Raw genomic sequence first — 16,519 nt, 5'->3', positions numbered from 1 at the left:
CTCCCAGCTGTCCTTTCCTTTGTCATCACTGTTCCTTTTAGAAACAGAACTGGACTTTGAGGATTCAACATAAGACACCTAATATTAATAAAATACGAAATGTTTTCTTTGGGGCCTATGACTCAAGGGTCATTTTTATTTTAAGGTTTTCTTGTGGCAGATTCATGCTTTTTTTTTTCTTCCAAAAATCTAGCAAATGTGTCTTCTGAGTCTAGCGTCTGTCAATCACACAGGAACCATGAATGCTATTTCCTGCCATGCTGTATATGTGGTTAAGAATGTATATGTGGTTAACTGTGCTATTGGTTAAAGGATGACTTTTGCCCATACCCCCATGATAGCCAGACAATCAAGAACAAAATAAACACAGACACAGAAAGTATAAACATAAATTTCCATATGATTTATTGTTGTTCCTTGTACATCAGAAACAGTAAAATACAAGTTACACTGCTTTAGAATGTAAAATGGATAAAAATGTGTACAAAAAAAGCATGTTCCTAGAAAAAAGGGGTATTGGCAAATAGTAAAAACTGGGGAGTCAAAAGCAAAGACAAAAACGAAACCAAAGAAACAAACTAAAACAAAATAAGAAAAACCGACATTTCTTCAATTCAGTGTGCAAACATATAAAAATAGAAATACCAACTCTACAGACAGTATTTCCTGATAAATTATTTAAATAGCATATCTACATAGTCTGAGATCTCTGTTCCAATGGCGATGAGAAAATAATTTATAAAAATAAAGCAACGGAGTACAAGATGTTAGGACAAAACCAGAACCTTGAGAGGTTGTATTTAACATTTCAAAGCTATTTCTTTATTGGGATCATCTTCCGCAAAGGATGCTCATGCTATCTACAACACTGACTTTTCAGACACGACAGTAGTTTTAAGTTTATTGACACTTAAACTCTTTCTACTTGATCCAAAATTCTTTACTCAGTCACACAACAAATGAGGTAATATTTGTATATAAGTTCCACCTTTGTATCTTTTGGGGAAATGAGAGAAAAAAAAAGGAAGGTGATTATGTTTTCTCCTCCCTGGAATAGGCACAGGGTGGGGTGGACTAGCCCTAGAGTATTCATGGCTTCCTTTACAAGGAGAAGCTCGTGCAGCTGGTGGCCACCTAATTCCACTTGGAAAGACAGAAAACTCAGGGGAAAAGCCAAGGGAGCATGAATCATTCACTCTAAGCCCCGAACCGAGAAGCAGCAACTTCTGCTGGCTTTCCACACACTGGTTTTGGAGAGCTTTGCTGATCCACCTCAGCTACCTGCTCACAAACATTTGCCATATGCAATCTAATTCCAGGTAGAACAGGGTTAATAAATAATCTGTATTTACAATCTTACAGTCATAAAGACTCACTACGAGGGTGATTCAGATAGTCCCACGCTTCCTGTTTCAGTAACAATCCTTCAGACATGTCCTCTCCAGAGTAGGGAGAAAAAAAATATAAATATATTACATTGCTAAAGCGTTTGTTAAACAAAAACCAGAAGAGAATTGGAAAACTCCATGGTAATTGAGGAAACAGAAAAAAGAAAAAAGGAAAAGGAATGTTTCAGGTAGGTTGATAGAAAATTTGTGCCGTTCTAACCATAAAATGAAGGCGTGCTGCCCTCCTGCAGAGGCAGCGAGAGCTCACTGAGATGGTCTCCTGTGCTCCTGCTACATCTGCACATTGCGTGTGCAGAACGAACCATCAGTTCCAGCATGACCAGCCAAGGGCAGCCAGACCCCTACCCTGACCACTGCAGATGTGTGATAAGCGCCCGAAGGGAGGAAGTCTGGAAGCCAGGCTTTCCTTCCCTTCCTGTTACTCAAGCGCCCATATGCATGGTCGGGTTAACTCACACAGGTCAGCAGATGGAAATGCAGCAAGTCTGTCTGTCTGTCCCCCGAAAATGACTTAGTACCGAACAAGTAACAGCGCCTCCGGATTCTCTTCATACCATCGTCTCTTGGGTAAGCATCCTCCTTTGGCTCCTGCTTCCCCACTCCTGAGGACCGACGTCAGGGGTGGCTCGGTGCTGAGTTCTAGTGAGTCCTTCTTTCTCTACACGCCTGGAAACGCTTCTGAGAGCGCTGCCTGGAGATGCCCTCACAGAAGCCCTGGCTCTGTGAGGAAGGCGGAGTGCAGTGGGCACCTTCCCAGCGGGAAGTAAAGAGACACTTTCGCTTTCGCGAAAGCAAACTGACGTCATTAGTCTTCATGTTCTTGGAAGATCCATTCTCATTCGTTAAAGGCCGAGAGTGTTGAGTCTGGGTTTGAAGACTGCATTTTCTTGAGGCAGGTCACAGGCTCTAGAAGTCCGTACTACTTAAGAAGAGAAGCAAGGAAGGCAGGGAGAGGTGGTCCTGGCAGGGGGGTTTCCTTTAGCCCTTGGTTCCAGAAGGTGCAATGCCAGTGCTGGTTATGACTGACAGCTAGTGATTAGGAATCTGTTAAGTAAGCAAAGACGTATGTCAATGGAAAGCAATCAACAGGCACACAGTCATCCTAGTATGACTCACTGGACTAGCGGCTCAGGGCTGACTCTCTAGCTCTGACAGGCACAGAATCATGAGCTTGTGGACATCAGACTCAGCAAATATGTACTAAGAACTTGCTCTGTGGTGGGTCTGATGCTAGAGTTTAAGTAACCATGGGATTAAGGAAATGGAGGCACTAAAGCTAAGGCTATCAGTGAAAACCAATACTCTTCCTGTGCCTGGTCTTGTGTTGTGATGGCATGAATAAAACCATAAGCCAAGTATGAGCTACAGAAACACACAGACCTTCAAAGTGCTACCCATAAAGTCTAATGTTTGTAGCTACTTGCTTACTTCTGCCTCTGACCTGTGTAGGAGTTCAGAGACTGCTGGGCAAGCTCATATACCTGATAAAGATTCGGGATGCCATAGATTTCACGTTTAGCATTGTATCCTCAAAAGCAAAATGGAAATGACCAGCCCTCTCCCCAACATCGTCTTCACATGAGACCCTCCTGTCATTGCAATCCTTTTGCTCTGTAGACATGTTAACTGTATGTTCATGGGTGTGGCTCCTACCTCGACATTCGTATTTCATGTCTGAGAAGAACACCATTTCTTGAGAGAAGACAAATAGACCTAGTCTACCACCAGCGTAGGTTTTATCATAAATGGGTCCTGAGTCGGCCATGATTTTCTTTCCTTCATACATCACCACCCTGCACAGAAGAAAAAGATCTCATTCATGGGACTGCCACTTCCCGGTCTTATCCTTTGAGCAGATTTGGTGTGGCTATAGTGAAATTTAATCACAGCAACCTTACCTGATGTAACCCGTCTTTGGCCTGTGGCTAAGCCGCCACCTGTAAGCGGTGAAATCCTTCCAGCCTATGTGACGAGGGTCGTGCCACAGGGTGCGCACCTGAAGGAAAAGGACCAGAAAAGGTTGAAACCCAGCTCCCTCTGAAGATTCAGGTTTCATTCCACATAAAACGGCTTAAAAGCTAACGAGTTGACCTGTGTTTGGAGAAGGGGCAGTATGGAACTTTCCCGAAGGCATCTCTCAGTTACTGTGTGCCACTCAGTGACCATAAAGCAGAGAGGGGACAAGGAAAGGAGGGTTTGGATTGAAGTGGCTGACACTGCCTGAGGATTTAAAGCAGAACTCTTCGCTTTAACCCACTCGCTTCTAACACACTAGAGTTCTGTACCACTGTTGGTGATTCTGGGAGCTTGACAGTCAAGACTCCCCAGTGTGAACTGTCTCTTGTCCTCCCCAGGGGTCCATCAACTCTCCCTTCTAGATGATGTAGCTTCTCACCTGGCCAGGGGTGTTTCCTGTGTGCCACAGGGCATTCCGCAGGTGCTCGCCAGGCCCCGTGGTGGAATTCACAACCTTTACAGACAGGCCTGAATATCCCTGAGCCCTTGTGGGGTTGGTGTCCCAGTAGGTCTGGGTGACTTGTTTCCACATCACGACGTAGAAGCGGCTGCTGGACTGGTAGCCAAACACGAAGCCAGCATAGTCGTCATCCCTCTCGGTGTTGATGAAGAAGGTGCCACTGAAGTCCACGGCATTAAACTCATCATAGCCTGGAAGGCAAGGCCAGAGTCAGATTAAAGGCGGTGGCTTCTACAGGGTTCTCCACAATGTTCCCAGATACCCTGAGGTCATAGGTCCCCTCCACAAGCTCAACGGCCATAATTCATGTTTGCCTCCTTCTGGCGTTATCCCCTCTGGATCTAAGGAGCTCACTACTCACCCACAGCAAGACCAGGGTCACAGTTCACTGTCTGGACAAGCTCTTTGCCCTGATGGCGCACGACCCAGTTAGGGTCATTTTGGGAGGTTCCCTTGGGATCTAGAGGAATCATCTGGAACCGGCGGAAATCGGTTTCACTGATGTCAACGTTCTCAGGACAGATGTCATCAATGTCTGGCACACTGTCATGATCAAAGTCGTCTTTGCAGGCATCACCTCGGCCATCACCTAAGGTCAAAAAAGGCAAACGTTGAATGAAATTCTGAAGTGCTATCACAAATTCACAGTCTCAGAAATACTGGTGTTTGGTTACTTTGTCTTTTCAGGGGCTCTGCTTTTCTTCCTTCTAGACAGCTAAGATGTCAGGCATGCTATTCAGTAGTGGCCACATGACTCACCATCAGAGTCCTTCTGGTCAGGATTGGGCACCAGCCTGCAATTGTCCCTGTCATCAGGGATGCCATCATTGTCATCATCATGGTCGCAGGCATCTCCTTTGCCATCTTTGTCATGGTCGGCCTGGTTGGCATTAGGCACATAGGGACAGTTGTCCATGTTGTTCTGATGGCCATCCTCATCGATGTCCTGATTGTTGTCACAGGTGTCCCCTATGCGGTCTGAGTCAGAGTCCAGCTGGAAGAGAGGCATCAGTGGAGCGTGAATCAAATAATACACACTAAGGTTAAAGGCAACATCAGCACCCCTGGGGCAGGGAAATTCTCTATGGACAGCGGGACCCAGCTTTACTTTCCTATTACCACAGAAGGACTCATCAAGTTTTAAAGAGGGTTTTACCTTGATCCTTATTTTTATGTGACAGTTGGGAAGAGATATTTAATATTTGAAAAATATACACAAGAAGGCTTTCTAACTAACACAGAGTTATTTTTATACCACTCAAGGGAACTCGATGTTTATTGTTTATATCTTAATGCTTACTGAAATCCCCTGATGTACATTTCATAATTTCCCATTGACATTAACAGCCAATTACTGACAGGTCAACTTCTACTCCAGGCCTTGAATCATGGCACAGTCTGTGCAGACTGCTTAATAGGTATGAGATATTAATTACTTTTTTATTTTTGAAGCATTTGATTTTATACATCTATTCCATAAAGATTTCATCTGTTGGCTCAGATAAAGTGTCAAACCCTAAATTTTTTTCAAAACAGATTTTCCCAGAATACTTAGCACTCAATATGTGTGAGGTGCTTAGGGACTGTTTATATAAACACTGGATGTTTTCTTGCTAGTATTTACACAGACTTTGTTTTTGAGATTTTTATATGATGTTTAAATTTGCTTATAAAATTTACTCTAATCTGAGGAATCAAAAATTCATTCAGTGAGGTTAAGATGTTTAATAACCTGGTAGGCCCACACACAAACAGGTGACCTCTTCAGAGAGTACAGGGCAACCAGGGTTTCCTATGATGCTGGCTTGAAGTCATCTTGCTTTTAGAATGATACAACTTCATAATTAGGAGGAACTTGAGTTCTCATTTCTCTAATCCTTAAAAAAAATTTCTGTTTGAATTTCTGATTGCTAAACCTTTCAGAACCATCATTTTAAGAATAAGAAAGCTCATGATGCACAGTGACACAAAAGAACAACTCTGGCCCTGGAAACCCGTGTGCTGACACACACCTGCACCATCGGGAACCCGTGTGCTGACACACACCTACGCCATCGGGAACCCGTGTGCTGACACGCACCTACGCCATCGGGAACCTGTGTGCTGACACGCACCTACGCCATCGGGAACCCGTGTGCTGACACGCACCTACGCCATCGGGAACCTGTGTGCTGACACACATCTGCACCATCGGGAACCTGTGTGCTGACACGCACCTACGCCATCGGGAACCCGTGTGCTGACACGCACCTACGCCATCGGGTGTGCTGACACACACCTGCACCATCGGGAACCTGTGTGCTGACACTCACCTACGCCATCGGGAACCCGTGTGCTGACACGCACCTACACCATCGGGAATCTGTGTGCTGACATGCACCTACGCCATCGGGAACCCATGTGCTGACACACATCTGCACCATCGGGAGCACCCACAGCTTGCACGGGGAGGAGCCCCGAGGCTGGGTTCATTGGGAGAACAGGAGAAATCAGGCTTTCTCCAGCTCTGAGACGTCGTTTAGCTTCCTGATTTCCTACCAGACTCTGTTGCTGACCACGACACAGGTGCTTATTTCACTTCTGGTCACCGCCTCCCTGTTTTCCATGCGTCGGCTCTGACTGTAACTGCCAGTCTCAGCTCTGTGTGTAATTTATCTTAACAGCAGCAGCAAACAAGACCAAGGTCACAGGATTTCTATACTAATCTCTGGGAGAGTTTGCCAAGGGCTCATATCAGGCAAACTCTTTACAGTGCATTGCAAATGGCTCTGGGGATTCTGGGAACCCCAGTAATGGTGGAGCTTGAAGTCTGTTGAACTCACTGCCTTAAAGGCATAGAAAGGAAGACACAACACCCCTGGCGTGATTCTGGGGGAGTTCACCTACCTGGTCTGGATTGTGCTCCAGGGGGCAGTTGTCACACTGGTCTCCAACTCCATCCATGTCAGTGTCCTTCTGGTCCACGTTGTAAACATACTGGCAGTTGTCTCGTTCATTGAGGATGCCTATGGAGCGGGGAGAGATGGGAGCTGAGTCCTGCAGCTTCATACATGTCAACTAAATCCCACAGTAACAGACACTAAGTAAGCCCTGTGTGTCACTGCCTCTGCAGGCCGTCAAGCCAGGGAAAGCCTCACCATCTCCGTCGATGTCCACAGCGCAGGCATCTCCCTCTCCGTTGTTGTCTGTGTCTGCCTGGTCAGGGTTGTGGTTGTAGGGGCAGTTGTCACAGCGGTCTCCCACGTCATCTCTGTCCCAGTCATACTGGGCTGGGTTGTAATGGAACGGACAGTTGTCCTGCAAAGAGGAGAAATGGACACTCGCTGAGACTGCCTAGGAAACCAGCTGATGCCTTCAACCCCATATACAGAACTATACACCCCTAAGGATCTGCAGTGGTTGTCTTGTACTTGGCCGATACACTAACAGTATTCAGCGCAGGTAAAATACCAACATGGGAAGACACAATGGGTGAAAACTAGGTTCTTTTTGGTGACAATGAAAAGAGAGACAAGGTATAACTTCCTCATCTCAGCTATCATCATAAAAATATATTCAGACAGACATTATATCTGAATTGAATCTTGGGAACAGAATGCTATGTGTATCACCGTAATTTCTCAAATTGGGGGAAGCTGTGATGAAAACCAAAACTCTTTAACCATTCTTTAAGCAACACCTGTGTCCAAAGACTATGGAGACATACCGACGAGTTTCTAATGATCTAACACATCAGTTTGGCATATGTGTTTTGTTATTCCTCTGCAAGGCCCTCAGATCCCAGTGTTTCGGGTTGCCATTGTTTCACGAGGATAAAGGAGAACTAGAGAGCATCTTGTCCCTACCCTGTCATCTGGGATTTTGTCATTGTCATCGTCGTCATCACAGGCATCACCGATTCCATCTTTGTCATAGTCTTCCTGCCCTGAGTTGGGAAGGTTGGGGCAGTTGTCCTAAGGTGAAAAAAAGAAGACACACAACAGCTTCAGTTAGCATTCCCTCGCTTGGTACATACATGAAGGCCCACACTGGGATATCCTAACAGAGTGCTCAGGTGCAGGCATGCTTTTAGGGCAAGGTGAAGCCACGAGAGATATTTTGGGAGGTTACTCTTGTGGAGTTCATACATGCTGTGGCCATAAGGCATGCACACTCTGTAAGGCACCAGCAGGGTGGCCTTCTTGAACAAAGCAATTGACTCTGGGATACAGATGTCAAAAGAGCCTGTCCTATTGGAGATATTGGCACCAAATGACTCCAAGATAATAAGAGTTAATGTCCTTCTGCACCTGGGAGGCTTAATCTTCATTTCATTTTCAGTTCCTCAACCTCGGAATTCCTCGGCACACTCCCGAGAGGGAAGCCCACGAGGGAGGCTGGCGGTACCTTTTTGCAGTGGTAAGTTGCATTGGCCACGCACACCAGGTTCTCGTTAGGCCAGCCGTCGAGGTCCGTGTCCTCTCCACAGATGATGCCATTGCCCGCGTAGCCAGGCTTGCACTCACAGCGGTACATGGGGTCACTGTAGTGGCCCAGGTAGTTGCACTTGGCATTCTTGTTGCAGTCGTGTGTCCCATCCGTGCAGGGGTTCCGTGGCTTGCACACCTGAGGGTACAGTATCCCCAGGCTATCACAGAATGCTCGAAAGTCCCAAGACACCATAGAGTCTAGATCCCTCCCCTCCTGAAGCAGACAGAGGCCCTAATAGGAGAAAGGGGGGTTCCTCTGTCCCTCTCCATTCTGAGGATATCCAGGCTACAGGAAAAAGCTGTTTGACATTGAACTGCCCAGCATGTCAAACATGGCCTGTGTAAGCCCATCGGACACAGCTCTTCTCAGCACAGCGTTTTCAAACATGTTGGCCGCCCAGTCTTATATCTGAGACTGGGCATTCCGTGCCCTCTGCTTGTCAGTGGTTTGGTCTACAGCCCCCTTCTACACTGTCCTGCTCCTCCACTGTACCTGCTTGTTGGCCATGGCATGTTCGACCCCTCTGCCAAAGGGCTGGGTGCCAGTGAACCGTGGCGGGCAGGGCAGGCAGTTGTAACCAGGGTCTGTGTTCTTACACCGGTGTTCTCCATTGTGATTGAAGCAGGCATCAGGGACTTCTGTGCACTGTGGATGAAATTGAGAGTTTGCTCAGCACTTGGATAAACGCTGTCTTAAGGAAGGGCCCTGGGCCAGGTTAGCCGCTTTCTCCATTCTGATTGGTTCCTTACCTCATCGACATCTTTGCACTGGATGCCATTTCCGCTGTAGCCAGGAGGACATGCGCCACATTTCCAGCTGCCATCAGGATAACTGGTACACTTGGCACCAGCGAAGCAGGGGTTGGACAGGCATCCATCTGAGATGAGGTAAGAGATAGGTAAATGGTTGCATCTAGGTCGCTGTTAGTGTCATGTGCTCCTTAGAAATGGTACAGAGGAAGACATCGTAGGGTCTCTGTTACTGGGAATGGTCCCCATGCATCTTAGAGTAAACAGACCACCAGGGCCAATGAGAGATGGACAGCCTCCCCTCCCTGAGTGCTGACTGTGGCATTCATAGATCAGAAACCTCCCAGTGTGGTTTTGTTCCTGGCTTCACAGCTCACCAATTGGACAGTCCTGCTTGTTGCAAACTTGATTTTCAGTGACGTCACCAACGCAGTCTTTGCCTCCAAACTGGGGTGTGGGGTTGTTACAGAGTCGGTTGCGTCTCTGCACCCCTCCTCCACAGGTGACAGAGCAGATGTCCCATGGTGACCAGGGACCCCAGCCTCCATTGACTGTAAGAAAGTAAGCCGCATGTAAAAATTCAGTTTTCAGGTGCTTTCGCTGTCCCAGAAGCCTGTCTGGAGCTTGTCGGAAATACCTTCTAACCTGGCCATGGGGAGAATGCTTGGGAACTGGGGATGGTTGGAATGGTTTTCTTTCTGTTTTTCATTAAAAGAAGTCGCTGAACATGCAGGACTTTGTTTCTGTTTGTTTCTCTAGTGAGTGAGCCCCCATGCTCCATGGTCCACTGAACTGGAGGCCACAGAGAGGAGGTAACCAGCCGGGTAGAGCTGCCTCCCATGGGTCCCAGGGTCAGGCCCATACTTACTTGGGCAGGCGTCTTTCTTGCAGGCTTTGGTCTCCCGAGCTTCACCTTCACAGGGCTTCCCATTCATCTGGGGGCTGGGAGAGTTACAGAGCCGGATTCTTGTGATCACACCATCCCCGCAGGTCACAGAACAAGACGACCATGGGGACCAGTGGCTCCAGCCACCATCCTGTTTAACTGAAAGGTAAATCGGATGGTCACAAATGGTACTGCTTTGGAAGGGGCCACAAAGGAAGTCTCAGAAACCAATAATTCTAACAAGTGGTCACTTAAACTAATGAATAGTAGAAACTATGGCCACATGCCAATATACAGGAGAGATAGTATTTAGCTGTCTGTCTGTGCGAGTTGATATCAATAGCCGAACATTTATAGGTTGCTGGTCAAGAGCCAAGGTCTATTCAAATTGTTTCATGTGTATTATCTAGAGAAAATGCCTAATAAAACTTTATCGAGAATGGCTATCATTCCCATGTTATAATTGAGGAGGGGCCTCAGCGAGGGAAGGCCATGCTCAAGAGTGCAGAGGTTTGGAGTATAATGGAGACTCAGATCCCAAGCCCAGAACCTGTGCCCTCAGGCTCCTCGCTACAGAGCTCCTCTTGGTGGGGACAGCATGGAGAAGTGAGATTGTCACCCCTTAGTGGCCATGACGCTTACATCTCTTGTCACACTCCTGGATGTGGCAGGTCCTTGTCTGTACTGAAGAGCCCTCGCATCTGTTGTTGAGGCTGTCACAGGAGCGGCCACGCTGCTGGATTCCATTGCCACATGTTGCAGAGCAGGAAGTCCACTCAGACCAGGGGGACCAGCCATCATCAGCAGAGTCGCTGGCTGTGGGGAGAAACGGGGTCATTTGGCACCCAATGACCATGTGACCCATAAGAGATCTCCCTGGACAAAGGGCACAGAGGGTCCATTATGCAGGAGAAAAAGCAGCACAAATCTTGGACCAGTGGCCCAGGAGTTCATCCCGGGTCACCATGTGTACAGGTCTGGGGTGAAGATGTGCCCTGTGAAGGCCTGCTCACACAGCATGTTCCCCCTTACTGTCTCAAGTGTTTCCAGGTACTGGTGTTGGAGAGCATCAGTGTCTTAGGCAGCTAGTCTTAGTCTATATCCTTCCTGTCAGTCAGGAAAGCCCCGGACCAGGTGTTTGAAGGCAGTCTGACGGGGCTTTGTCTCTGCCTCAGCCATGAGGTTAGCAGGCTTGTCTATCCTCTCACTCTGGCATCTGGTGTCCTCGTACACAGTTTCACAAGAGGAAACTGTTTACTATCTGCTCAGACACCATGACAACAATCACAAGTGTCTGCCAGAGGACAGGGACTCCTGGTTCAGGCTCACAGCCCTGCTAGCTCTCAGCTGACTTTGTCCCCTGTAACTCACATCTCAGATAGACGCTGGACAGAGAGAGATCTGCCCAACACAGAAAAACATGGCTGTGCCACGATTGCTGCCATGGGGTTGACTCTTCTGACCCATGGCACACGTGTGCCACTCTGTACATGTGAGTAAAGGGCAATGGGACATCCCTGGTTTCTTTCCGATCCAAGACGAGTCACTTTTGAGTCACTTTTATGACCTGTGTCTTCCACATTAAAATATCTCCTCAACAAAGCGATAGTACTGGCAACAAGCCCCAGAGGCAGAAAGTCACACAGCTGCAGAGTAGCTGGATTCTTTTTATCGCCCTGGAACTTTAACAGATGCTAATCTCTTAGGGCCTCCAATCATTGCAGATAAAACAGGCACCTTTTCAAGCCTCAATGCAATTCTTACACCAGTTTCTACTAATTCTCGGTGAATAATTTTCTCTAACAAAAAGATTAATTTCTAAAAGCAATCAGCTTAAGCCTACTGATATTCATCTTTTCTCCTCACAGCATAACACCAGAATCCATAAACTCCTTCAAGATCATTGCCTATGCCATAATCCAGTTCAGATTTGGTCACCATGGAGACTCCGGCTCTGTTCAAGAGACTAGCTTCTAGCTATCCAAGTCTGCCTGCAAGAATCTGGTTTGAAATATCTAATGGGCTGGGAGAGGCTGGTCTCCAGTGTCATGTCCCGCTGTCAGGATGTCCCCCCAAACTGAACTAGCCGCTGAAGAATGGTTAGACCATTTTTGGAACTTACGCCAACACCGGGGACAGCATTCTCCATCGGGAACGGTGGCATTGGAGCAGGGCATGATGGGGCAGGACACCTTTTTGCAGATGGTAACTGAGTTCTGCAAGGCAGGTGAAGGAGAGGGAAATATGTTATCAGCACATCGCAAAGAGGAGCTTTCTGTGGCATTTCCATGCTAAGCCACGACTCAACCAGGGCGGTAAATGCGCCAGCAGAGTAGTTTTTATAGGAGGGCTGTCCCTGCTGGATCTGAAGTCCTCAGTGTCACCTAGCTGCAGGGTGGAAAGTTCTTTCTAACTGCTGATCTGTCATGTGTGGAGGTCACAGAACAACACATCTGTGCAAGGGAAGTCACCAAACTCTGTAGTTCCTATTAGCCTCTCAAAGGTAGATACAACTTTATCACTGATTAGAGAAAAATGGGAATTTAACGAGGGTTGCGTCCCCAATTCAGTAATCAGTGGTTTGCATATTAACTTACTTTCCCTGGTGAGCTTGAGATCTGAACAGTGTTAGAAGAACCTACTTGCCAGAGCTGAATACAAACCAGGGCTGGTTCGAAAAGAATGTTCTGAGTAGGTTTTATGTACCTGACATTCAATACCTGGTCTTTGAACTTAAGCAGCTAAATTACTCCAATGTTTAGGTAGATTTGTTCTCCTAGCTACTCAGCCTGATATGGGATTAAGACTTTGATAACCTTTCCAGAGTTAAAAAGGAATTCATAGATGTCATAATTACATATTAAAGGGAAAAAACCACTTTGATAGCAAGGGGGTATTTAACAACGGGTGTGGTCATTTGAGTATCTCCTGAGACACAGGGCATTAAGGCTTACTGTAGTTTGTGAGTGTCCCTTACCTGGCAGTGACACTCAGTGCAGCTATCTACAGTCCATTCCTCATTGTTCCTGTACTGGACTCCATTGTGGAAGCAGAGGGGAGGCCGCCTCAGCTCGCTGGCCAGCTCTCTATTCTCCTCCGTCTGAAAGGGGAGAGTGCTCATGAGTGTCGGGCCTCCCACGGGACCACCCAGAGTGATCTTCAAGGGCTGGCCAATGGGAGCACTGACCACTTTGCGGATGCTGTCCTGCAGCGTTTTCACGATGGTGCGCAGGCTGTTGAATTCCAGGACCATGCTGGAGAGTTCGTCGCAGGAGAGGCCACAGATGGCTTGCAGGTCTTTTGTTTTGTGGCCAGTGTAGTCGGTGCGGATGGCGGGGCTGGAGCCGTTCACCACGTTGTTGTCGAGGGTCAGAAGGATGTTGGCAGCGGCTGAGAAACAACATGCAAGAGAAAGGCTTCAGCCGCTGATGTCACCAGCCCCTGCAGGTTCTTGGTCGTAAGAGACATTTCATTTGGGATGAGGGATGAGTGTAGAGTGAATGCATGCAAGGGTGGAGAACCCTGTGAGGGTCACTTCTGTATACTTCAACTCTGTTTCCCTGGGATACTGTGTACGGATCCTGGAGCTGCTTACTTTTCTCGGGGTATTTTGGTGGGATTCCCCAAATCTTACAAACACAGGGGTACTCACAGCTGGAGCAGCCTTTGTTCCTGAGAATGTCTTCTGGGGTGGTTCCAAAGACAAACCTCACATTCTGCAGCACCCCCTGTGGGTAGAGGACACACAATGTAGGCAGTGGGGGTGGGTGGGGCGGCCTATCTCAGCTCTGCTTGGAAAAGCATGTGACAAGCACTCCCAAAGTTTAAAAGAACTGTGTTAAGATCACCCTGCCAAAATATCACACGGTCATAAATTGCCAAACAACTTCAAAATCCTCATTGTGTCTTCTGCCAACTTGAGCATGTTACAAAGAATCCAGTTATCTAGTTATGAGACTGCTTGGGGGACACAGGAAATGGAATCTGATCCCAAGTCTGGAGAACAGGATACTCCGGTACACTCCCCAGTGTCATCGAGTTAGTGAGGGAGGGAGTTCAAAACCAGAGAGAGAGAGAGAGAGAGAGAGAGAGAGAGAGAGAGAGAGAGAGAGAGAGAGAACACAAGGCACAGCAGCACGTGACCCGACTGCTACTTCTACCTTGGATCCAGACTGGAAACATCCAGAACACCCTATAACCAGACACTCAAATGCTGACAAAGTACCCTTTTCAAGCTGTGTTAAAATTGGCCGGTTATTCTCTTAAGAGCATATAAGCAGTGTCTGCTAATGGACTAGGTGGAGAGTAAAAGGAAAAGCATTTCTTGTTTCTCTGGGTAGCTGTGGAAGCATGATTCCCAGGCCCCTGCATCACTACAACTTAGTTCTTATTAGAAACGTAATTTCTCAGGCCCCTCACCCGACCCACCAAATCTGAAACCCTGGAGTTTGGGGTAGTGATTTGTGATTTAGCCAGCCCTCTGGGGGTGTCCGATGCTCCCTACATCTGGGAATACTTTAGACCACAGACATCTCCACATAGCCTTTACGACAGGTAAAATGATTTACCTGAAAATTGTCGTTGGAGTCTCCCTTGGCAACGCGGAGCCTGGCGACCTTGGCCAAATCCCTGGTAAAGATGCTCTGGATGGGGATGTCTAGTTCAGCGCTCTCCATCTTCTCACAGTCAATGTAGAGCTGGGCTCGGTCCTCTTGCACAAACAGAGTGATGCTCTTCCACTGGGCAGTGGCCAGGAGCGCTTCTTCCACTGACACCACTTGCTGCTTCCCTGGCAGGCTCAGACTCAGGTCCAGGGTGCCTGCTTTGCCGTTGGAGACCACACTGAAGATCTGGCCGGAATTGTCTTTCCGTTCCACGGCCAGGAGTGTGCCCCGGGTCTTCTTCATCTGCCTCAAGGAAGCCAGGAAGATGAAGCCTTTGTCGGCCCACACAGCATCCAGTAGGTCTTGGAACTTGTCATCGGGCACAGGGGGAATCAGGTTGGCGTTTTCAATCCGGAAAGCTGGACTGGACAGGTCAGGGCCCTTCACCAGTCTGCGGCCCGAGCCCTTGCGAGCAGCTCCAATGAGTTCGAAGATGTCAAACACACTGTTGTCGGCCCCTGACTCTGTAAGGCAGACAGGACAATCAGCTTTCTAGGCTGCCAGAGGCAAGGCGAGAACTCTTGGTGATCACCTGGAGCGCTGAATGAACACCGGCAGGGAAACTACACCCTGGCACTAAGGGCACAGAGGAAACAGCCTAGGGAAAACACTGGAGGGGGATGAGAGAGAGAGAGACAGAGAGAGACAGAGAGAGACACAGAGAGAGAGACACAGAGAGAGAGAGACACACAGAGAGAGAGAGAGAGAGAGAGACAGAGAGAGACAGAGACAGAGAGAGACACACACAGAGACACACACACAGAGAGAGACACAGAGAGAGATATCAAAGACTCACCTGGAATGCGATTGCTGCCACACACATGCAACAGGAACAGGACACCTAGTCCCCAGACCAGCTCCATGGTAGAGCCCCTGTGCCCAGCACGGAGCCTGTAACGAGAAGTACAGGATATTAGAACCAGAGACCAGGACACAAGGTGGGAGGGCAGATGTTGTGTGTGTGTGTGTGTGTTTGTCTTTGGCCACATATGTGCTGAAAAGAAAGGCAAAAGGATTTACTTTCCAGAGGGCACCAGTAAAAACTAAGAGCGCCAGAGACAGGGGATTGTGGTGTTCCAGGATGAGGGGCGTAAAGTGATTTAGGGTTTTTCCTTGCAATCCTTTAGACAAGACTACAGAATGTATTTGGGGACATGGACAGCAAAGGTCTGAGGCAGCCTAAAGAGTACTCGGTGAGAAAATCTTGGGGTGTCCTGGAGTAATTGTTTGTGAATCCTAAGGCTGGAGAGAACCAGCTCCAGAAAGTTCTTGAGGGACAGTTAGGGCAAAGAGACCGGGAAAGTAGAAAAAGTAGACGCTCCAGGGGAGTCGCTCGCTCGACCGTCTGCATTCTAGGGGCCTGAGGTGGCTGGTCAGGTGCTCAGCTGCGGCGGTAGGTGGCTTACCTGTGTGCACTGGGGCGCAGCGGCGGGGAGTGGTGGCAAAGGTGCAGTGAAGGACAAGGACACCGAGTCCGGTGGAGACGCTGGGGCAGCCGGTGCGCCCGGAGAGACCGTGGCGGAGCTGGGTGTCTGCGTCGGGATTGCCTGCAGGAGTCTGATGAAGCCGGCTGACTCCGGGCAGTGGCTGGCTTGTTCGAGGAGCACCGGACCATTTAAAGGGACGCTCACATTCCTGGGAATCGTCCTGGCCAATAGGAGTCGGGGCAGGAAGCGGCAGGAGGTGGGGCGGCGGGGGACTGACTACGACACGGGTTCCTCTCTCCGCCTCCCCCCCTCCCCAACGCCTGGCGTGCTGCTCACGGGCTGAAAGTGAAGGGGGGGACGCTGATCGGGCACAGGAGCCCTGGAACTTCTCAGAAAAATAGGTCTCCACCCACGCAGCCTTGGCCCTTGGCTTACTCG

At 48.4% G+C, this 16,519-nt stretch overlaps 1 protein-coding gene across 1 annotated transcript; it reads right to left on the bottom strand.

The window, feature by feature from the left end:
• Positions 1-382: 382 nt before the first annotated feature.
• On the bottom strand, positions 383-16,265 carry Thbs1 (thrombospondin 1). Its single transcript, XM_075961765.1, has 22 exons — positions 16,061-16,265; positions 15,451-15,545; positions 14,559-15,118; positions 13,643-13,718; positions 13,178-13,380; positions 12,968-13,090; positions 12,113-12,206; positions 10,633-10,806; positions 9,973-10,149; positions 9,482-9,655; positions 9,105-9,232; positions 8,848-9,000; positions 8,272-8,490; positions 7,731-7,838; positions 7,023-7,182; positions 6,772-6,890; positions 4,645-4,879; positions 4,247-4,474; positions 3,805-4,076; positions 3,308-3,405; positions 3,063-3,202; positions 383-2,453 (listed from the first exon to the last, which is right to left on the bottom strand). Exons 2-22 carry the CDS (start codon positions 15,515-15,517, stop codon positions 2,446-2,448), a joined length of 3,516 nt encoding a protein of 1,171 aa, XP_075817880.1. The 5' UTR covers positions 15,518-15,545; positions 16,061-16,265; the 3' UTR covers positions 383-2,445.
• Between the last annotated feature and the right edge of the window lie 254 nt (positions 16,266-16,519).

Source organism: Microtus pennsylvanicus, chromosome 2 (assembly GCF_037038515.1).
Source record: "Microtus pennsylvanicus isolate mMicPen1 chromosome 2, mMicPen1.hap1, whole genome shotgun sequence".
In the NCBI taxonomy this organism is placed as follows: Eukaryota; Metazoa; Chordata; class Mammalia; order Rodentia; family Cricetidae; genus Microtus; species Microtus pennsylvanicus.
This window is presented reverse-complemented; position numbering and strand designations above follow the sequence as displayed.

What these genes read in the sequence shown, in the direction of transcription:
- Thbs1 (XM_075961765.1), bottom strand. Translation starts at nt 15,517, where the DNA reads ATGGAGCTGGTCTGGGGACTAGGTGTCCTGTTCCTGTTGCATGTGTGT. An exon ending in ACTCCAACGACAATTTTCAG is followed by an intron (nt 13,719 to 14,558) that starts GTAAATCATTTT and finishes CTCTACCCACAG; the next exon opens with GGGGTGCTGCAGAATGTGAG. An exon ending in ATGCTGTCCCCGGTGTTGGC is followed by an intron (nt 10,807 to 12,112) that starts GTAAGTTCCAAA and finishes TTCTCCCCACAG; the next exon opens with CCAGCGACTCTGCTGATGAT.